The sequence below is a fragment of the Mus pahari genome, chromosome 7 (genome assembly GCF_900095145.1).
Source record: "Mus pahari chromosome 7, PAHARI_EIJ_v1.1, whole genome shotgun sequence".
Taxonomy (NCBI): domain Eukaryota; kingdom Metazoa; phylum Chordata; class Mammalia; order Rodentia; family Muridae; genus Mus; species Mus pahari.
In genome coordinates, this window is record NC_034596.1 from 23,624,648 (window position 1) to 23,645,959 (window position 21,312).

Consider the following 21,312-nt stretch of genomic DNA (forward strand, 5'->3'; position numbering starts at 1 on the left):
GGGCTATACAGAGAAACCCTGTCTCGAAAAACAAAACAAAACAAAACAAAAAAGAAGTGTGTAGATAGATGTTAGTATTTAGCGTCGAGTACGTTTTTTCTAATGTATTTACTTTTGGCTAATTTTCAGAAACATAGTTGAAACTCTCTAGGAGAAGCAAGCAGTAGAACCCCTCAGAAAGACGTTTGTCTTGTACTTAGTACGTTTCAGAGGGCAGTGCTCTCTCAGACACAGACAGCAGTGCTGACTGCTCTGCCCACAAGCCAAGGCAAGAACCTACTTGTCTGTGGCTGCAGGAAGAGGATGTTTTATATGCAGGCTCTAAGAAATATTTTCTTGCACAGTTCATCAGAATGAGTTTCGGAAGAGAGAGCAGGTGGCTTTCCTTAAGCCTTTACGTTCCACAAGAGACCCTGTTCTCAGGCTGTTGGTGGGGAGAGAGCAGCCTCAGGCTTGCCTCTGCACGCGAGGCACTTGGCTCTGAGCGTTGTGGGGTGTTTAATGGTAGGCCTGCTAGTCCTGGGAACCTGTGTGATCCTCGCCCAACACACCTCGAGGACTCTGTGTCTGACCTGCTGTCATTCACCCTTGCCACTCCCCTAGCTAAGGCACAGTAGTAGTGCTTAGACCCCAGAAGCCCCAGTGTGCTCCCACTTCCACGGACAGTCCTGTGTCCCCATCTCACCAACTTCTGGAGACTCGGGGGAGCAGAACCCTGCCCTGAGCATTGTGGGAAACTTGGAGCTTTTCTATCAGTTGTGAAGACCCGAGTCATCTGAATAGTTTTCTCTGTCCCTTCATCATAGAGTGCCCCTTGCTTTCCATCCCTGTGTCCCTTGCCTTCTAGGTGACCTGCCACACATGACCTCACCTTGGCATGCCTGTCTCCTACCAGATGCAGTGCAGGAAAACTTAAAGCTCCTCCCCAGGAAACTGCACCATTTATTGGATTGGGTCTTTTTTTTGTTTTGTTTTTGTTTTTTGTTTTTTTGTTTTTTGTAAACCAAAAGAACTCAGTTTTATATTAACTGTGATTTTTTTTTTTTGTCTATAGCATTTAAATGTAACATTGAAGTTCTAGTCTATTGCTAACACAGAATTTTAATTTTTCTTTACAGGTCAACTTTGTAGTGTGCCAGCTCTTTGCCTTGTTAGCAGCCGTTTGGTTTCGAACTTATCTACATTCAAGCAAAGCTAGCTCTTTTATCAGACACGTAGTTGCTACCCTTCTGGGCCTTTATCTTGCATTTTTTTGCTTTGGATGGTAAGTAATTATTTTGATCATGTTTAAATGAATGCTGTTAGGTGTGTTTGAGAGTTGAGTGTGTAGAGGGATACATCATATAGGGGTTTGTTTGGAAATGTACTTACAAAGTTTTCTTTCCAGACTATCTTCCAAAATCTTCTAGTCTACAAGTGATGGATTGGGAGTTGGGTCTCTTGATGTTTGTCTTAGAGAACTACTTTTTATAATTTATGAACAGGGGCATGAGAAGGATTTATAAAGACAGTCGATTGTTAAGTGGTTCTTTTCATTCACCTTGGAAATATTTTATGCTAGGACAACCAATAAATTACTATGTTGTTTGTTCCTTGGGTTTTCTCTGTGCCGTTGGCTCTGACAAGTATGGGAAAGCCCGTTTGACTAACTCCTTCCTGTGCTATTAGTACAAGAGGTTTTTGTTTGTTCTTAGTGGAGAAAAACTGAGAGAAAAGTTTTTACTTAGGATCTCTCTCTCTCTCTCTCTCTCTCTCTCTCTCTCTCTCTCTCTCTCTCTGTGTGTGTGTGTGTGTGTGTGTGTGTGTGTGTCTTCCTCACTGGCTTAGCCTGAGAGCTTACACTTCAAACCACTGCCTGTGCTGCTGCTTGGCTCCGTGGTGTGTCTGACAGAGGAACGCAGGGCAGGAAGGCACTCAGTCACTTTTGGCAAGCCCTTCTGTGTGGAAGGGCTTCTTGGTGACTTGAAACATTCCCTCCTGGATGGGCACCTGTCTGAGCTGAGAAGGCAGCAACTGAGTCCAGTGTGTGCTCACTTGATCTGTGCTTGCGTGGTTTCCATGGCAGCCTGGATGGCTGGGGCCACTCCTAGGCTAATGCTTGCTTGTCTTCAGGTGTTTGTGTTTTCTCCTAAGGAGGGCTGCAGTACCTGGCATTTCTTAATCTGCCTTTTGCCTCCAGAGATTGCAAATGTTTCCTAGGACTTTATGAAAAATCAACTAAGAATAATTTATCCGTGTCTATCATAAATCAATCAACTGAGCATAATTTATTCCATCTCTACCATATTATTGCCCTTGGCTGGCTCTCTACTAGGTTATGGTACTGTACTGCCTGTGGTGGGTGTATGAATTGTTGGGACTTTGCCATTGTCTTAAGACCGTCTTACTTTTTGGATGACATCAAGTTTGCATGATTGCAGTATTCTCAGGTTTCTGCTTTGACTTGGAGGAGGTTGCGTGTTTTTAGAGCATCTTACAACTTTTCCAACATAGACTAATGTGATGGACTGTAACACGCTCATTACCCAGCTTCAGTAGTTACTAACCTCCCACCCTTATTTTATCTTTTCTCCATATCCTAGAGCATCCTGAAGTGTACCTCGGGTGTGTACATTCACTCATTAATAGCTATTTCATATGGGGTAGCATGTTTTCCTGAGGCTCGGAGGCAATTCTAGCTCAGGTTGCTCTAGGAACCTCTTTCGCTTTGTGCTCTGGAAAAGCAGATGCGCACCTTGGGCAGGGGAAGGTGGGGGTGGGGCAGGGTGAGCAAGTCTCTCTGCAGTCCTTTGCTGAGGACTCTCACTGTGTTAAATCTTGGTGAATACCTTATAACACAGCATCATAGTTACCAGGCTTTTACTGAAGGTTAAACTGTTAAGTGTCAAGTTACATATGGTGACAAGATACTTATTTACTTATTTGGGTTCTTTATTCTTAGGAGAGAATTTTAAAAAATTCTTTGGTTAAGAGGGAGAAAGCAAGATGACTTATTGTTAGCTGGAATTACTTAATGGTGATGGTGAATATTATAGTTTATTTGCATTTGTAAATGCTTTTTTTTTTTTTTAACCACTTGCCTTTGGAGGACACATTTGCTCCATAAATATAATTGCTCACTTCACCTACTTCTGTTCAGCCCCCTTCCCCTTTTTCCTTAGTGCCTACAAGCTTCTTATAACAATTATTATTCATTTAAATATCTTTGATAAGACTATACTGTATTTGTTGGCCTGTGAGGTGGCTCAGTGGGTAAAGGTGATTGCCGCCAAGCCTGCTATCCTGAGTTCGATCCCTGGGACCCACCTGGTTCTGTGCAGAACCGAATCCTGCATGTTGTCCTCTGACTTCCACAGGACCATAGACAAAACATGTCCACAGGCAACAACAACAACAACAAACAAATGTAATCAAAACTTCCCAGGAGAGCACAGGGTAGTGAAAGCTTAGATTGTGAAGCCAGTCAGACCTGGATGGAGTAGCGGTGCCCAGTGATTGGCAACTGCTGTCTTTGGGCACCCTAACAATCTCCTTAGCTTTATTTGTCTGTAAAATGGAACCAGAGATTAATTACTGAGGCCTGGAGCACCCTAGAGGAGCACCAGACAGTGCTGGTTAGCATGAGCAGGGACTGGTCTGTTATAGGGTGAGTGTTCCTTATCTGAAACTCTAGGATTAGAAGTGTTTGACTTTGGAATATTTACATAGGCTTTACTGGGTGAAGGTCTCGGATACATAAACCTGCATTCTGGGATGCTCCAAAATAGGAAACTTTTTTTTGAGTGAATTTGTATGTTAGGGAGGCTCAAACTATATTACCATTATCCAGTCATTGTCAAGATTGGGCATTTCTCTGTTTATCCAATCTCTTTGTTACCGTTTGTTTCAGATAGTATGGAATTAGCTCCTCCTGTGTTTCTCTCTAGATCCAGTCAACACTTCCCATGTGTTACTTCATAATCCTGGAAACCTGACGCGGCTAGAGCTTGCTTTCTGTGCACGTGGTACTGATGAGGCATAGCTCAGTGAAGGGCAGTATGAGGAATCTCTCCAGTGTGGTAACTGGCTAGAGCCAGGACCTGCTGCCATTTGTGGAGTCCACAAAACAGATGAGTTCAGTTGCTAAGCCTGACCTACCACAGCAGCAAAGGCTAGCATGGTGGGCAGTTGCCTAAATGTTACACCCAGCAGGCAGCTAAGTGTGTCAGAAGCAGGAGCCCGAAGGCTGTCCGAGGCACGAGAGTGATGTTTGAGAAGTAAAAGTGTTGACTTCAAAGTCTTCCTGTCCCAAGGACATTTATGCAAAAAAGGGAGCACCTTTTTCAGTAGTCCTCAGCTGTGCTGCTCCGCCCCGTTGAAGATACCTTTAAGTACTAAAGTCCTTCAAAGTACATAACAGTCCCTGGCGGCTTTCCTAAAGGTCTGCTAGTGGACTGCTGGTGTTGATAAATAAGACGATATTTCATTATTTTAAAGTTTCCTTCTGTTTTCATTTATACTTATATATGCTTTCCTGTCTCCTCATAGCCCTCCGATTGTAGCAACACTGCAGGTCATAGCTGTTTTCTGGATGCATGTATGTGGTGTGTATACCTGTGTGTGGGTGGAGTGTGTGAGTATAGAGATGCAGACTGGACCTGTCTGTACAGTGGGTAAAGGGCCTATCTTCTACAGATCTGTCTTGGGATCTCCTCCTTATTTGTAACTTACCTATAGAAATGTGTCAGCATTTGTCCACATTCATGTTAGTGATAGTCTACGATAAAGTAATTTTAGTCATGTGTTAGGACCCTTATTAAAAATTTGCACAGATTTACTGTAAATCATGGCATCAAAAAGGGAAGTTAAAGGAGGGAGAGAGAGAGTGTGTGTGTGTGTGTGTGTGTGTGTGTGCATGCACATGCACATGTGTGTGCACTCAGGGATGGGTTGGGTTGGGTTTAGTCCCAGAGGTCCGGATCGTGTTCACAAACCTGAGATTTGTGAAGTGACTAGATAAAATAGTTTTGTCATTAAAATGCTTGATTCCTGTATTGGGACATTAGAAAGGACTGCCATGCGAACCAGCATGTTCTACAAACACATCATCGTAACTTACTGCGTTTTTAGAAGGAAGCTCATTAGCCTCGAGCCACTGTGCTGTGAGAATAGAGCTGGGTGTTTTTAGTAACTTGTTTTGTGAATGGTACTTAAGGAGGTCAACACAAATCAGAGATGTTGCTGTTAGGCAAGTTGGGGAAATAGGAGTTCTGCCAGAACTTTTCTGAAAGCTGTGTTTATTACTCCTTTTAAAATTACTGTTCCATGAGTTATGAAGAAGGTGGCAGTCCTTCATCCAAATGGCCCAACACTGCTTTCCTGCGGTTAGGTTCTGTGGAGTGCTGGGGCATTGAGCTGGGCTTCTGGGACTTGGTTTTATTTATCTAGCTCCTTTGGCCTGAGGTGGGGGCACCTTGTCCAGGGTGTTTGAAGAGTGTCATTTGAGCTTTGGGTTTTTTTGGTTTTTTGGGTGTTTTTTTTTTTGTTTTGTTTTGTTTTGTTTTTTTGTATGGGAATGTTCTAGGTTACACTTGTACTTTTCCATCTGTAGCATTTGAACTTGATGTTTGTGGCTGCTTCTAACACATTCTTACTTTTTATAGGTATGCCTTACACTTTCTTGTACAAAGTGGGATTTCCTACTGCATCATGATCATAGCAGGAGTGGAGAGCATGCACCAGTGAGTATTGACTGCACTCATATAGAAAATCACCTTTCACCTGAATAGAGCCTGATCAAAAGGAGTAACAGAGTCACATTTATTACACAAAAGTACTCCAGAGGTTGCGATGATCCCTCAAAGAAGCCACACAGTGTAAAATCTTGGTGTGTGTCCCTCTCCTGTCTATGCAAGTCAGCGCTGACATTTAAGGATGGGTGGTTCTCTGAAGGACTTGCAGTGTGGGCTGTTCAGCAGTACCCCTGGCTCCTACCCATTAGATACTAGGAGAGCTCTGAGCTGTGACAAAAAGCAGATATGCCCTTGAGGGCAGGACTGTTCCTGTTTAATGCTGTTGGCGTAGGGTGCAGGCGATTAGCAGTAGAGAACAGAACTAAAGTAGTAGATGGAGATTTAGAAGGTAAACTTAGGACTGAGTAACTAAAGGGAACTCTGGGAAGGAGGCAAGGAAATAATGTCCCTGTTCCTGGCTTGAACACTGAAGTAGTAGAAGCAGTTGCCCAAGGTAGGGATTCTGAAAGTAGAGACCATATTGAAGGGTAACCAGACCCCCCCCCAAACTGTGTTTGGTGTGCAGTAGACATTTAACGAGTATTTACTGAGTCAGTGAATGTAGACTTAAGCAGCTGTGAGATGCTTAGCAGCAGCTGAATAGCTAGGTAGCTGGGCTGGACATGTCATGTAAGAGGCGCTTGAGAAACCCAAGGACAAGGTCTGCCTGCAAACCCTGCTAGTGACATTTGGCATATGGTATATGTATATGTAACTGGATTTCTGAATTCCTAGAACACATGGCTCCAGGAGTTTTGCATAAGAAATCAGAATCTCAGTGCTTGATTAGTACTTCCCTAAATCTAATTAAATCTTAATTTTATTTTGTGTCTTCCGTGGCTGCCTCGATGGGTCATCCCTCCAGCTGTAATATGCTGCCGATTGATTAGTCAGGCTCTCTAGCACAAGAGCTATAGGGTACAGTACACAAGAGGCGTTAGTAGAGTGGCTTACACAGTCTGCAGCTGGGTATTCCCTCAGTGACCGTCTGAGTTCTTCAGTGGCACACTGAAGAGCCAGAGAAGCCAGTCGTTTCTCAGCTCAGGTAGAGGGAGGCCTGAGAACAGAAGTGGGCAATGATGTAGCTCTAGCCTAAGGCTTAAGGACCGGAGGCCTCCCTGACAGCCATAGGTGTGTGTCTACACTGACACGCCGGAGTACAATCCTGAGCTGCAGCAACAGGCCACCCACTCAGGAAGGTCCGAGGGCGAAGATGCCTTGGCTGGTTTCCTCTACATTTTTCTATTGGAAAGTTGGCAAGCTTGTTGAATGGTGCCGCCCTCATTTAGGGCAGGTCCCTTCTGATTTGCTGTCCCACAGGCCAGTTTTTGGAAATGCCCTGACAGATGTACCTAGAAATGTGCTCTGTGGGTCTCCTGGGTGTCCCCCGACTCAATCAAATTGACAAGATTAACCTTCGCAGCTGTGAGCTTCGTGCCCTTCCACACCCCATGCCGGCTTTCCTCTTCCTTCTGTAGATGTGCACTTTTAATTGGGATAAGAGGAAAAAGAACATTTTGATAGTGTTGTATCATTACAACTCTATTTTAAATGTTTAAAAAGATTATTTTTATTTATGTGTAGTGTGAGTGCCTACTTGTCTGAATGCAGTGCCTTCAGGGTTCAGAAGAGGGGGTTGGATCCTGTAGAACTGGAGTTATAGCCATGTGGGTGCCAGGAACCCAACCTAGGTCCTCTGCAAGAGCAGTGAGTACTCCACTGAGCCATCTCTCCAGCCCCCACACACCTATGTAAAGCCGTGTACAGGTAGCAGGTTCAGGGTGATACTTCATAACTGAGGAAAAAAAAGAGTTGGGTTCCTGACCTGGGTAGGAGGAGGAAAAAGAAGGTGAGATTGCTGGAAACAGAGGACTAGGCTCCTGGGAATCGGGATAGGCTTTTGTGTTGGAATGATAGGCAGTTCATAGCTTAAGAAAAAAGAAAAAAGTTACGCCTTGTCCCGAAAGGCAGGAGTTGTCTGTGCAGTCAGCGTCTTAACACTTCAGACATGTACTGTACAGGGTGGCAGCTGCTAATTACATGTAGCCCCGTAAGTTTGTGTGGCTGTTTATTTATTGGTTTCTCAAGATAGGCTTTCTCTGTGTAGCACTGGCTGTCCTGGAACTCTGTAGATCAGGCTGGCCTCGAACTCAGTGACCCCTCTGCCTCAGCCTCCCCCCTGACTGCTGGGATTAAAGGTGTGTGTTTCCACAACCAGCTCCAGCTCTGTGAGTTTAAATTCACCAACATGTAAAACGCATTCTAAACCCACCTTTATCCCAACATTGAAGCTGAGACATGAGGGTTTTACATTTGAGGTCCTCTTGGACTATGTAAGACTGTTATAAAAAACCCAAAACCCAAAAGATAATAAAATACCAAAATATTATTATTATTAATATAATAAGTATTAATTCAGTCTGACAGGGTCAGACCTAAACATGTATACATATGAACAACAATAAATAGATTCAGGTGACCTCAGGCTGCGTCGCCGGGTATGGCGGCATGGGGCCCAGCGGCTGCTGCGCCTCTGCTGCGCGGGAGCCGCAGGGAGGCTGCGGGGTGATGTATGAAATTAAAATCGAATCAGAAGAATTTAAAGAGAAGAGGACTGTCCACCAGCACCAGATGGTCAATCAGGCACTAAAAGAAGAGATCAAGGGCATGCACAGCCTTCGGATATTCACCTCTGTCCCCAGGTGCTGAGAGCCGACTGACTGCTCACGCTTAAAACCTGAAGTGCACTTCGCACAGCAGTATTTCAGAAAATCCCTGCCCACCTACAAAAATATCTATTTTTTGTCCATAGACATTTCTATATTATAATTAGGGGAGATATGTTGTCTATTTAGAGTTAGTTAAAGTTCACAGGTGCCTCCTGCTCAAAATAAATAAATAAATAGATTCAGTAGAGTATGTGTGTATATGTGTATCTATGTGTGTATAACAATAATATTTATGGAAGAAGAGGTCATGAATTTGAGAGGGAGCATAGTTGGAGAGGGAGGAGTGGAAAGGATGTAAACATTCTTCATATATGGACTTCTGAGAAAGCAATTGTAATAATAAAAGTCAGTACTTGGATTGTAGCAGCTGAATTTCAGGTGCTTGGGAGCCGCCTGTCTGGCATGTTCAACGATGGTTTTGGCCAGTGCACATTGAGAGCATTTCTATCATTGCAACAGTTCTGGATAGCACTGCGTGGTGGTGTGCAGTTCTGTAGGATGAATAGTGCCGCCCTCTGCCCTCTACAGTAATTTTTCAGGGAGAGCATACTGCTTATCTGTGCATTCTTGCGGGCACTAGAACTCAATGCTGGGTCTGTCACTGCTGATGGAGTTAGCGGGAGGCCTGGCCTTTTGAGTTGTCGGTGTTAAAAACAAACAGTAGGTGGATAAATCATTAGAAAAATGTATATTTTGGTCTTCTTTTTTGTTGCTTCTATTTCAGTTCACACACACAGGACTTTTATCTTTTCGATTTTGTTTTCTTCTTGCTAGCATATATTCTTTCTTTTCAATGTAGTTTTACATGATGTACATATTTATTTGAAGAACCAGAGTTTAAATCCTTAACAATGAAAGCTTTGTACTTTTCTGAGTGTGTAACACTTTTGTGATTTTATGAGATATTCATTATGTAATTGTTCTACTTTATGTAACATTACCATATATCAGTTAAAATATTTTTTTTAAAGCTTTATTTATTTATTATATGTAATTACACTGTAGCTGTCTTCAGACACTCCAGAAGAGGGCGTCAGATCTTGTTACAGGTGGTTATGAGCCACCATGTGGTTGCTGGGATTTGAACTCAGGACCTTTGGAAGAGCAGTCGGGTGCTCTTACCCACTGAGCCATCTCACCAGCCCCAGTTAAAATATTTTAATGTACTATAAACTTGATTTCTATAGCTCCCTTTTAAAAGCACTCATATACTGTATCATTCAGATCCATATCTAGATAATTTATCATTAGAACCTAATCTAGGGGCTAGAGAGATGGATCAAAAACCATTAGCTAAGAGCGCTTGTTCTAACCATGTGTGCCAGGGCTTGCAAGACAGAGGCAGGTGGATCTCTGTGAGGTGGAGCCCTGTGTGGTCTACAGAGTTCCAGATCAGCTAAGACTCTGTTTCAAAAACAAAACAAAATGAAGGAACAACAAAACAAAATAAAAGAGCACTTGCTTTTGCCGAGGACTGGGATTCAGTTCCCATTACCCACATGGTGGCTCATAACCACTTGTAACTACACTTCCAGGGGATCCCATGATAAGAAACAATATTTCTTGAAATTCTGGAGGTTGGACAGTCCAAGATCAAGTGCAGCAGACTTTGTGTGCCTGGCTAGAACTGCTTCCTGGTTCATACTCAGCCCTCTTCTGTCTGTGACCTTGAGGTTAAAGGTGCAATAGTGCATGCTCTTGCTCTCCTTCGTGAGGTCTTGTTTAAAACCCGTGTATAAGGCTCCCGTATGACATTATCACATGCAGAGCCCCACCTCCAGATTACCCTCGTGTAGACATTAGGTGTCAACACCGGCTCTTGGACACTAACATTTTAGATCACTATGGACTAAGATATTAACTCTCCTAATTACCATCAGGAGATCTAGGCTTTTGCTGGATTCATCCAACATTTTCCTAAGCAGGATTTGGCAAACTGTCTCTGCAGCAGACCATGTGGTGAACTTTAGGGTTCTCGAGTCATATAGCCTTTCTCGCAACCAGAACACTCTTCTTGTTCTACTTAAAAAAAAAAAAAAAAATCTGTGCTGAAAAATTTGCTTTCAGCTTCATGAAGACAGTCTCAAAGCTTTGAAAACAATAGAAGAGAATGGCCATTATCTTAATATAAACTGCAGAAAGGTAGACTGTGGAAGGGTGTTGGTCCCAAGAAGTTAGAAGACTTGCCTTGTAAGTTGGTAAGTGATTGTGAACACAACCAGTGACCCAGAGAGTAAAATGTGAGAAGTGTGAGCATTCGGAGTGAGGGGGGCAAGCATGTGAGACCTTGTGCTGTGGGAGACACCTTCGAGAGCTACCCTGTATTGCTGGGACCCCAGTATCTTACAGAAGCAGCTAAGGGAGAATGTATTTTGCCTCACAGATTTGGTAGGTTTTAGATCATCATGATGAGGCAGGTTCCTGGTGGTGGGAGCGCGTGAAAGCGTATTCCCATCAAAGCAGACCAGCAAGCTGCTGGGTTGAGCCAGGAAACAGGATTACAACCTCAGAGTCCTGCCTTTTGTGACCTACTTCCGGAAGGCAGGCTCCACCCCCTAAAGGTTCCACAGCCCCCCAAACTATGACCTCTGAGGAAAAGGTGCTAACAATACGAACACGGGGGCGGGGGGTCCTGAAACTGAGGTAACTACCCGTGTGGTTAGCCTTCATTACTGTCCTGCAGTTTCCAGAAGCTAAGAGATAATCCTTTTCCTTACGGGGTGGTAAAATCCAGCAGCAGACTAAGACACAGAAAAGGTCAAAGTCAAACTTTGACCTCCAGCAGTTGATCTCGATGGCAGATTGATTGTATGGGTGTTGTTTTGGAGCTGTGCTGTGCGGGATTGAATTCCAGTTCTGCCAAATGCTCACCAACTTTGGGATTAGACCTTTCAGGGCCTTGGATGATTGCAGCGTCTCAGCTGAGGGGGTGCTGTGTCATAGTTGTGCCATGCACATACTGGGTATCTGGGTATGCTTTAATTAGAAAAAAGGATATGAACACCAGGAAGCAGCATTTAAACTTGTGGATGAAATGCTCTCAGAGGCCACCTTCAGTTACAGAGTTTGGCTGGGTCTTTCTCTGGTGTCCACCGGTGTCATGACTGAGGGTCCTGTTCCTCGCCCCCCCACCCCACCCCCGGTATCCTTCTGTACTATTCACCACTATGAACTACAGTTCACTTTGGGGTTCCCCAGAGTTGAACTCTTTTGTAGAAGAGTTTGCATTTCTCTTGTGCTTGAGCATATAGATAAAGTCCATTAAGGAAATGATCTGTTACATTCTGTTCTGCTGACTGGACGTTTATGGCTCTTGGTTTCGAACGTACTTTGTCTGGGTTGGGCACTAGTTCTTAGTGTTTACCTATGAGGCTTCTCGGCCGTGTTAGGTAGTGTGGAGCCCCTCCTGCTCGCGGCCCCAAGTGCTTGCTTGGTGGGATCAGGTGCCTGTCGTGCAGTGGAGAGGCTCTACCCAGCTGCTTGTTCTCCCTGGGGTTCCCCATAAAGCGCAGCTGGCAAGGAGGGGTGGTGCTGAGGGGGAGAGGCAGTTTTAGCTGATAGGGCCGATATCACAAGGTCGGGTAGTCCTAGGGTCCATTGCTATTGAGACTCTTAAGTGTGAGTTCCTAGATAAAGAATGTTATCTGAATTATGCTAACCGTGCTCACAATGAGTGGTGATCCTCGAGCTGCCATCTGGTAGGCAGAAGCCTCCAGCCATTTGAAAATGTGTCCTCATGAAGCTAATTAGCAGTGGTTAGTGGCTCAGCAGTAACTCTGTGGGGAAAACATTAACTTCTCTGAGGGTAATCCTGGGATCCTGTGAGAGACAATAACATGTGGCGGGAAGGGAAGTGGACCTCACTTCTGTTTTCCTTAGCGTTCTCTGTGGACCATATTCAAGAGCCTTTTGCTGTTCTACGGAAAGTGCAGGCTCTTTGGGGATAGCTGGAGCTGACTAAATGCTGTTTCAGTAGGAACTACAGGCATCTCTCCAGTGGGTTTTATTTTTTATACTTCCCTATTCATAGGTCATGTTGCCACAGTTGCTATATATCAGGCATTGTGCCAAGCTTAGCCACTGTCACCCACTAGTGGCACCCCTCATGTGGGTGTGGCTTACCCATTCCACCAAGATACCTTTCTGGTCTTGAAAATAATAATCATATATTATTTACAAATGAGGTAGTTCTAATAACTAAAGTGCGACTATTGCTTGTTAATGAAGTATAAAGATTCATCTTTGGGTTTTGAGTATATCCAGAAACTAATAGTACCTTTGCCTCAAGAGTCTCTAATTCATGTCTGAATATTGAAAAAAAAAAAAAAAAGGCTCATGCAAGCATTGTGATGGATGGATGATGACAATAAAGTCTGTTATTTGTTTTGATGCTGTGCAGTTTGTATAAGACTGGCGTTTTTTGTCAACCTCATCTAAGCTATTCTCATTGAGAGGAGGGAGCCTCAATTGAGAAACTGCCATCATAAGGTCCAGCTGTAGGGCATTTTTCTTAATTAGTAATCGAGGGGAGGGCACAGCCCATTGTGGGTGGGGCCATCCCTGGGCTGGTGGTCCTGGGTGCTGTAAGAAAGCAAGCTGAGCAAGCCAGTGACCCTCTGTGGCCTCTGCATCAGCACCTGCCTCCAGGTCCCTGCCCTCCTTAAGTGCCTGTCTTGACTTTCTTTGATGAAGAACAATGCCCGGAAGCATAAACCAAATAAACCCTTTCCTCCCTTGCTTCTGGTAATGGTGTTTCATCACAACAGTAGAAAGGTTTTTCAAGGAAAATAAGTATGAATGCTGGGTTATTATTTTCTTTTGAGTTTTAGGTAAGAACGGCAGTTGTATTGGAAGGCTGTGCTTACTAGATGCCTACTAGCTGGCTTCTGGATGACTGACTACTAGATGCCCACTAGATAGCTCAGCCCCCCTCGGTGTGGTACATCTTGTCTACCTCTGACAGGTGCACTTTCTAGTCACTGTCAGGAAATGGATTGAGCAGGAGGAGCCTGTGGACTGTGACTTGGAACTTGAGCTTCACTTGACTGGGCGCTTTGGTATTTTTAAATACCACATCTACCTGTGTAGGAAATACAGGTGAGGAGATGGGAGTTCCCTCAGGTGGAGTCACTTGAGCAAGGTCACAGAACAGCCTGTGTGAGAGGTCTCAGATGGGGCTTAAGGGGGACGCAGAGGCAGATGGCTGAGGCTGTGGAGTTTACTAGGGGAATTATTAATGCCAGGAGCAGACACACAGGTAGTCCGTAGCGTGGAGGGGCTCTGAGGAACACTGGAGCATCAGGAGCTCTGAAGAGAGGAGGGCAGAGCCCACATGGTGTGATGAAAGCCAGCAGCTCTGCTGTCTGACACCCAGACAGGAGGCAGGGAGCGAGGTGGGGAGCTGGATGTGTGGCCACCAATACCCGGTTGGAGTGAACTCACTTCTCCAGGCAAGAAACTCTGGGACCCAGAAGTCCCTTAGCTAGAGACTCACAGGTGTTTCTCAGTGGATGCCTCTCAGTGTGGGAGAGGGTAGGGGGTGCTGCAGATGGCAGCAGCTGGATTCTTTTTTTTTTTTTTTTTTTTTTGTGATTTTTCGAGACAGGGTTCCTCTGTATAGCCCTGGCTGTCCTGGAACTCACTTTGTAGACCAGGCTGGCCTCGAAATTCAGATATCTGCCTGCCTCTGCCTCCCGATTGCCCGGCAGCAGCTGGATTCTAACATTAACATCACCCATGTTGCTGGGAGTTGTTAATTTGTTTAATGAGTCTTTTAAAGAAACTTTTTATTTAAACAGAAAGGTTTTTCTTTGCTTACCAGCTAGCATAAACTTCCAGATATATCTTTTGAAAGAAAATCAGATACCATCGAGATAATGCGTGTGACATTTTTTGATAGCAAATTCCTGAGAATGTGGCATCTGGAGGTCTTCGGAGAAGGTTTAACCTTTAACTAAGTGCTCGAGTAGCAGCGATCTCCAGTTTTAGACTTCACAGTTTATTCAAACCTGTCCGGAAGTTTTGAAATGCTTTGCTTGATTAGTAAATTTGTAATAAACATAGACTTGGTAAACACATCAGAAATATAATTTTAAAACAAATCTGTGTAGGAAAAAAAATAGTGACTTTTTAATAGTGCCAGCTTATTCCACCCTCCATATTTTAAGTGCTCATGGAAGGAAGGGCGAAGGATGACAGAAAGTATTTAATGACCTAAAAACCTGCCTGGCACTTAGGTGAAGGGATATTAGAAAGGTGAGCTTCCACTTCACATGATGAAAGCCCTGCAGGAGATGGGGTGCCTTATCTTTTCCTGACCTTGACCTTGGCCCAAGGTTTCAGCCTCAGCAGCTCCTTCTGTATAAAGGAGATAACAGAAGTCCAGGCTGGAACTGGCCCTTCTGCCTTTCTGAGTTTTCTGTAATCTTGTCCCTTATTCATACGTTGGAAACAGTTTCCTTTTGCAACACCAAAGATGAGAGGCTACTAGACTGTAGAATATAAGGCTCACCTGCTGTATAGCTCTCTGAGACATTAGAGCTCTAAAGTGCACAGAAACAGGTTTAAATTACATGCTCTTTCTTTGTAGCTACTTACATCGTAAAGCAGAAAATGTCAGTTCTGCAGAACTATTGTGACTGAGTTACTCCCTGGTAGGCTTAAGTGTTTCAAGGGTTCTGGTTTTCCTTGGTAAATTGGAGGAGGCATGACGAATGATTGATTGAAAATACTGTCAAAAGACAGAAGCATGTTTTCTTTTTGTCTTAGGGTTTTACTGCTGTGAACAGAGGCCATGACCAAGGCAACTCTTATAAAAAACAACATTTAATTGGGGCTGGCTTACAGGTTTAGAGGTTCAGTCCATTATCATCAAGGTGGGAACATGGCAGCATCCAGGCAGGCATGGCGCAGGAGGAGCTGAGAGTTCTACATCTTCATCTGAAGGCTGCTAGCAGAATACTGGCTTCTAGGAAGCTAGGATGAGGGTCTTAAAGCCCACACCCACTGCGCCACACCTACTCTAACAAGGCCACACCTTTTAATAGTGTCACTCCCTGGGCTGAGCATATACAAATTGTCACACTTTTGTTTCTTGGGTTTTTTTTTTTTTTCTCTTTCTTCTTTTTCAAAATTTCAAGTGATCCAAGTGATGGTCTTTTAAAAACCAGCCTCTTGTTTCTGTGATCTTTAAATTTGGCATCCTCTAGTCATACGAACATGTACACACATCAACTTAAAAAAAAAAAGGATATTAAGGTAAAGTATGGATAATTCTTATGCGGGATGGAAAGAAGCCAAGGAAGGGAGGCAAACTGGGCATGGAGCCTCTGCTGGGAGTCTGGTCTTGTCTTTAGGACTTGCCTGGGTGGAGAACCTCTGCTTCTGTCCTATCCATTATCATCCCAGCTCGGAGCACCAGGACGGGTTGGGGGGTGGGGAGGACCTCATCTTCGCTCTCTGGTCTTCTGCCTTGATCTCTGTCAAGAGTCAGGCTAGGAGACAGGAATGAACCCTCCCCCTCTCTCTCCACATCACAGAGCTGCCTTGGCTTCACTCTCCTCTTGGGTCATTCTGGGCACTGGGCATTTCTAAGCGTTTGAGAGAGTGCCCAGCATGCGCTAAGGCCCCAGAGGCTGGCAGCGAGCATTGGCTATTATTCTCTCCCTCCTGACACCTCGGGGCCACCATTGCTCCTCTTTGTTCTTGTGCCTGGCCTCTTGTCAGCTGTCCCAGCTCTGCCCTGTCCTGTGCCCTGCTGCCCAGGTGGCCTTTCTAAATGTCCGTCTGATCACTCCTCTCTCCTGCTTCAGACTCTCTAGTTGGCAGCTTTGCAGAGACTTTGCGGCTGCCCCGCCTGCCTGTGCACTCTCAGTTCATAGCACTGACTCCTTGGCTGCTGCCAGACCAGCCATAATGAACCGTTTGTAGTTGTATACACACCCCCTACTGTTCCGCACTCTGCTCCTTTGTGTTCGCTGGGCACCCCACCCCCACGTGAATTCCTGCTGTCCTTTCCCAGCCCTGTCTGCCTGACCCTGGAGGGCCCTTCTCCTTCTCTAGTGGAGTGAGTTGCTGCTTTGCACAGCTCGCAAGCGGCCCGTGTTACGGACTCTGCTGCAGGAGAACCCTTGCTCTCGGGTGGTGTGGCACCACGGCTCAGTCAAGTCCCTTCACCTCCTTGGTTGATGTGCCACACTGTCCAGGTTGCCCCGCTTCTTTCTGTCACCTGTCTCCTTATTGTTAAGTCGGGAGTAATAGAGATAACTTTCATTGGATTGTGCTGAGAATCTAATGAGACCCCTAAATTAGTTAGGGTTGTCTAGAGGAACAGAGCTGATAGAATGTCTGTCTCTCTGTCTGTGGGATTTATTTATTAGAGTGGTTTACAGGTTGTGTAGTCCAACAATGGCTGCCTAACCATGGGAAGTCCAAGAGTTTAGTAATTGTTCAGTCCACGAGGCTTGATGTCTCTGCTGGTCTTCACCACCTGCTGGAATCCCAAAGAAGTGTGCGCTAATGTCAGTGAAGGACCAGACTTGCCAGCGAGCAAGCAGAGTGGGAGCTTCCTTTTCTGCCTCCTCCATTTAGTCTGTCAGCAGAAGGTGTAGCCCAGATTAAAGGTGTGTCTTCTACCTCAGAAGATCCAGATTAAAGCAGGGTCTTCCATTTCAAAAGATTTAATTAGGAAAACTCCCTCCCAGGTGTACCAGGTCATAATGTTGCCTAACATGATACAACTATCCCAGGTACAAACCACAAATGTATTATACATTTTAGAATAGGTAGCAATGTTTCTTGAGAGACATTCTTTTAGTATCTCAGGATTTAAATATGATAACCACTGATATTCTCTTAATTGGTGTTATTACATTATGTAATAAATCCAGAAGGGAAATACAGATATCTGCCCAAACACATTCTTTAAAAAATGTGACAGAAACACTCATGTCAATTATAATCGTCTTTCCTGCAACTGCATGGCCTTAGGTGGTATTTATAACTACCTTCCTCTACTACTGTAGCCCCTCCACGCTCTGCAAGCACCTCAGCAGGTCTTGGCTCTTGTCCTGGAGGAGTGACTCATATCTTCATTCCTGAAGGGTCTGTATCCTTTGTCATCCTGCCTGGATTAGGCTGTTGTAGTTTCCCATTGACTTTTAATCACAGGACGTGGTAGCACCAAGAAATGTCCTGAAGGATCTCTGGCACTCCAGACATAGTCTTTCTTACCTCCATTGTGGAGAAGCAGTCCAGTTTCCCCTTGGTAATCTGGACCAATCACCCCATTACTCCTTTCTTAGCCTGTTGGCTTAATGGCATCAGAAAGCCAGATTGGCCAGGGGGATGTCTGAGCTCCCAGTTCAGTGAAATGTTTGCGTGACTCCCTGCAGGATTGCTCCCCACTCTAGAACCAAAACTTCTAGGTCAGCAGAACTTAAAGTTTTTGTAGTGGGGTACTCGGGGTGATAGTCGGTGGAATCATCTTCCCTTTCGTCCCTTGACTTCTGCACCCGTGGATCCTGCTGATGGAAGAAATTGTACCACGTAGTGCCCACATATTGGGGACCCCAGGCCTCCAAGCTGCTGCCACCTAATTGGCCCTGTAATTGTGCTTCAAAAGGCCATTCCATCATTCTGCTTCAAGATGGTGGGAGACATGGCAAGACCACTGGATTCCAGAAGGATACCATGGGTCTTAAATGTTTCATTGCTTTATGTACCACCAAAAAACAAAAACAAAACAAAACAAAAAAAACCCCAAAAAACAAATCACATGCGGTTGTTGTGAGGGGTATTCTTGATTCCACAGATATTAAAATGTGAAAACAGTTGGTGAGTTGGTGCACACCTACAACCCCAGTCATGCAGGAGGCTGAGGCAGGAGGCTTTAAAGTCCAAGACCTGTTGAGACCTATATAGTAAGTTAAGGCCAGATAGGGAAATGTAGCAGGATCTTCTCTCAAAGTAAGAATGAGGAAAGGTCTGTAAATGTAGTTTAGTGTTAGAGTGCTTGCTTAATATGTGTAAGGCCATGTGCTCAGTCCCTGATAACATAGACATACACACACACATATACACACACACACATATGCATGCACAAAAATGTAAGTATTGGAATTGAGTGAGAGTTTCCCAGAGTCCCAGCCATGGTGTGCTTTGCACATGGAAGCCTGTATGTTTGTCTCCTGCACTAGACTCTGGTCTGCAGGTGACACAGACTGTGGCTCCTTGCATGTTGTAGTCTCAGAGCCTTGCTGGACAGTGGTGCATGGTTTCGTAGTGGTACACAGCACATCTGTGGAGTTACTGCTTGCGAGCTGACCGTCTTCCATTTCAAGCCCCAGATTCTTTTTTTTTTTGTTTTGTTTTGTTTTTTGTTTTTTTCAAGACAGGGTTTCTCTGTATAGCCCTGGCTGTCCTGGAACTCACTTTGTAGACCAGGCTGGCCTCGAACTCAGAAATCCGCCTGCCTCTGCCTCCCAAGTGCTGGGATTAAAGGCGTGCGCCACCACCACCCGGCTAAGCCCCAGATTCTAAGAGGCTTCAACCAGCTCAGTTCTTACTCAGTTCTAGCTTCAGGTGTTGTCTTCCACTTCCCATCTCTTGGTCTTGGTCTTTACATCATGAGCTGAAACAGAGGTGCAAGAAGCCTTTGAGCTCTATAGGACTGCTGGGATCACATTTCTCCCTACTGTCTACCTGGGATTTCCCTGAAGTAAGATGGTGTGGGTTGGCTGGAGTTAAAGGAGAAAGTGCCTCCCCTGAGGGTCAGACAGTGACAGACTTCCCTGCCTTAGGCCTAGCTGTGCCATTCGTTGGAACTGAGGTACAAAGGAGACAACAGACCCTTTCCAGGCATGCTCTCCAGAGTCCTGGTTTTGTAGCAAATAGAATAGGCTGAAACCTGGATAGGTCCTTGTGAATAATTCTGTTTCTCAGCCATTTCAAGACCAGGTCACACTTGTCAGATGTGGTTTTTGATGTTCCTGTGTCCGGTCACATGCCAGGAGAGGCTGAGCTGGAGACTCTTAAGTGGATGATACTGAGTCTTGCTGTGAGCTATACTGTTATTCTTCACCGTGTGAAAGATTAAAGCAGACTGCTTAATGCCTACTGCCCACTTCATTTGCATACAGAAAGCAACTCTGGGAATTTTCTGTAAAGAACAAAGTGACTTCATTATGCTACTCAGCCAAGTATGGCAATGGAAGTTGAATTTTGAAAGAAAGTTAAAAAACAAAAAAACAAAAAAACAAAAAAACAACAAAACTAGCGAGGTGGTTTGGTTCCCTTATGTAGTAAACAAAGGGAAGAGGCAAAACAGGCACTGGCTGCATGTCCTTGTCCCCCTTCCTGGCTCAGGAAGTCACTGAGCCCCATCACTTATTTGCATGGTTAGGGAGTTGGAAAAGGAAAAACAGAATCCCTCACAACTGTGCTTGTGACTCCTTGAGATCCCTTTGTTCCCACTGAGCCAGCCCCTGGTCTGATAGGGAGGGCAGATGACCAGCCAGCTCTGACTTCCCAGCAGGCGCAGAGGTTTTAAGTAGTAGAAGATTATCCACAGAGCCTGGGAAGGAGCAGAGCTGTTGTGTGAGTAGATAGTGTTGGAGGTTAGCCGTGTCTGTTTCTCAGTAAAGACGCATCTGTACCATGTGGGGTTTCCTTACTTGTGTCCTGTGCCTTCCCTTTGTCAGTGTCCCTGGTTCTGCCTCTTCCTTCCCTCTGTGGACTCCCCTGGGTGTGCTGTCTTTGACTTGCACATGTAGAAGCTTTTTGGTTTGACGTAGCTCCCTTTGTTTCTGTTTCTGCTCTTGTTTTCTGTGCTTTGGGAGTCCTAGAAATTTTTATATAGAACTAGCATGTGGTCAATCATTCCACTCCTAGGTACATACCCAAAGGAAACAAGATTCCTGTGTTCACTGAAGCATGATTCAGAGCAGCCAAACCATGAAACCAGCACGAATCCGTCAGCAGATGAATGAGCAAAGAAAATGCAGTGTGTATGCACACTAGAATAATATTTAGCCACGAGAAGATAAAATCCTGTCATTTGTGCCAGCACACACGAATCTAGAAGACGTGCTAAACAATCGTGCACAGAAAGACGAATTCCATGATCTCAGTCAGTGGAACAACAGATATTCCCAGGGGCTGCAAGAGTTAGAAAGGGTCCCGTGCGGCTGGGGAGTTAGGCAGATTGGCTCAGTTGCTGTTAGATGGCTGCAGTAGGTTCTAATGGTGACTGACCACACTGTGAACATCCTCATAGCTAAAAGAAAGGTTTTCAAGTGTTCTCACCACAGAGAAATGATAAATATATGAGTTGATCAATATTAAATATTTAGATTATTATAGAATATATGCATGTATCAAAACATCACACTATACCATATAATCGCATGTCAATTAAAAACAGTGAGCAAACAGACAATAAAGTGGACCCTGCTGTGTATAAGTTACTTATTTTTTTATTTATTGGATTTTTTTTTTTTTTTTTTTTTTGAGACAGGATTTCTCTGTATATCCCTGGCTGTCCTGGAACTCACTTTGTAGACCAGGCTGGCCTCGAACTCAGGAATCTGCCTGCCTCTGCCTCCCTAGTGCTAGGATTAAAGGCATGTGCCACCACGCCCAGCTTATAAGTTACTTTTGATTACTGTGATACAATACCATGACCAAAAGTGATTTATGGAAGAGTTTATGGTGGCGTATGGTTCTAGAAGGGGGGGGGGTTAATAGTAGGGGAAGCATGGCAGGAGGCATGAGAACAGGAAGGAGGGGGGAGAGAGAGAGAGAGAGAGAGAGAG

General features: G+C 44.7%; 1 protein-coding gene and 1 pseudogene across 4 annotated transcripts in view; both read left to right on the forward strand.

Moving 5' to 3' along the window:
- The window catches only part of Mboat2 (membrane bound O-acyltransferase domain containing 2), a 133,624-nt gene that overhangs the window by 47,151 nt on the left and 65,161 nt on the right, over positions 1-21,312 (forward strand). For all 4 annotated transcript variants that reach the window (XM_029540654.1, XM_021201759.2, XM_021201760.2 and 1 more), the window contains exons 2-3: positions 1,119-1,264; positions 5,643-5,720. In XM_029540654.1, coding sequence (XP_029396514.1) covers positions 1,119-1,264; positions 5,643-5,720 — 224 coding nt within the window. The remainder of the gene's footprint in view (positions 1-1,118; positions 1,265-5,642; positions 5,721-21,312) is intronic.
- Positions 8,272-8,581, forward strand: LOC115064398 (annotated as a pseudogene).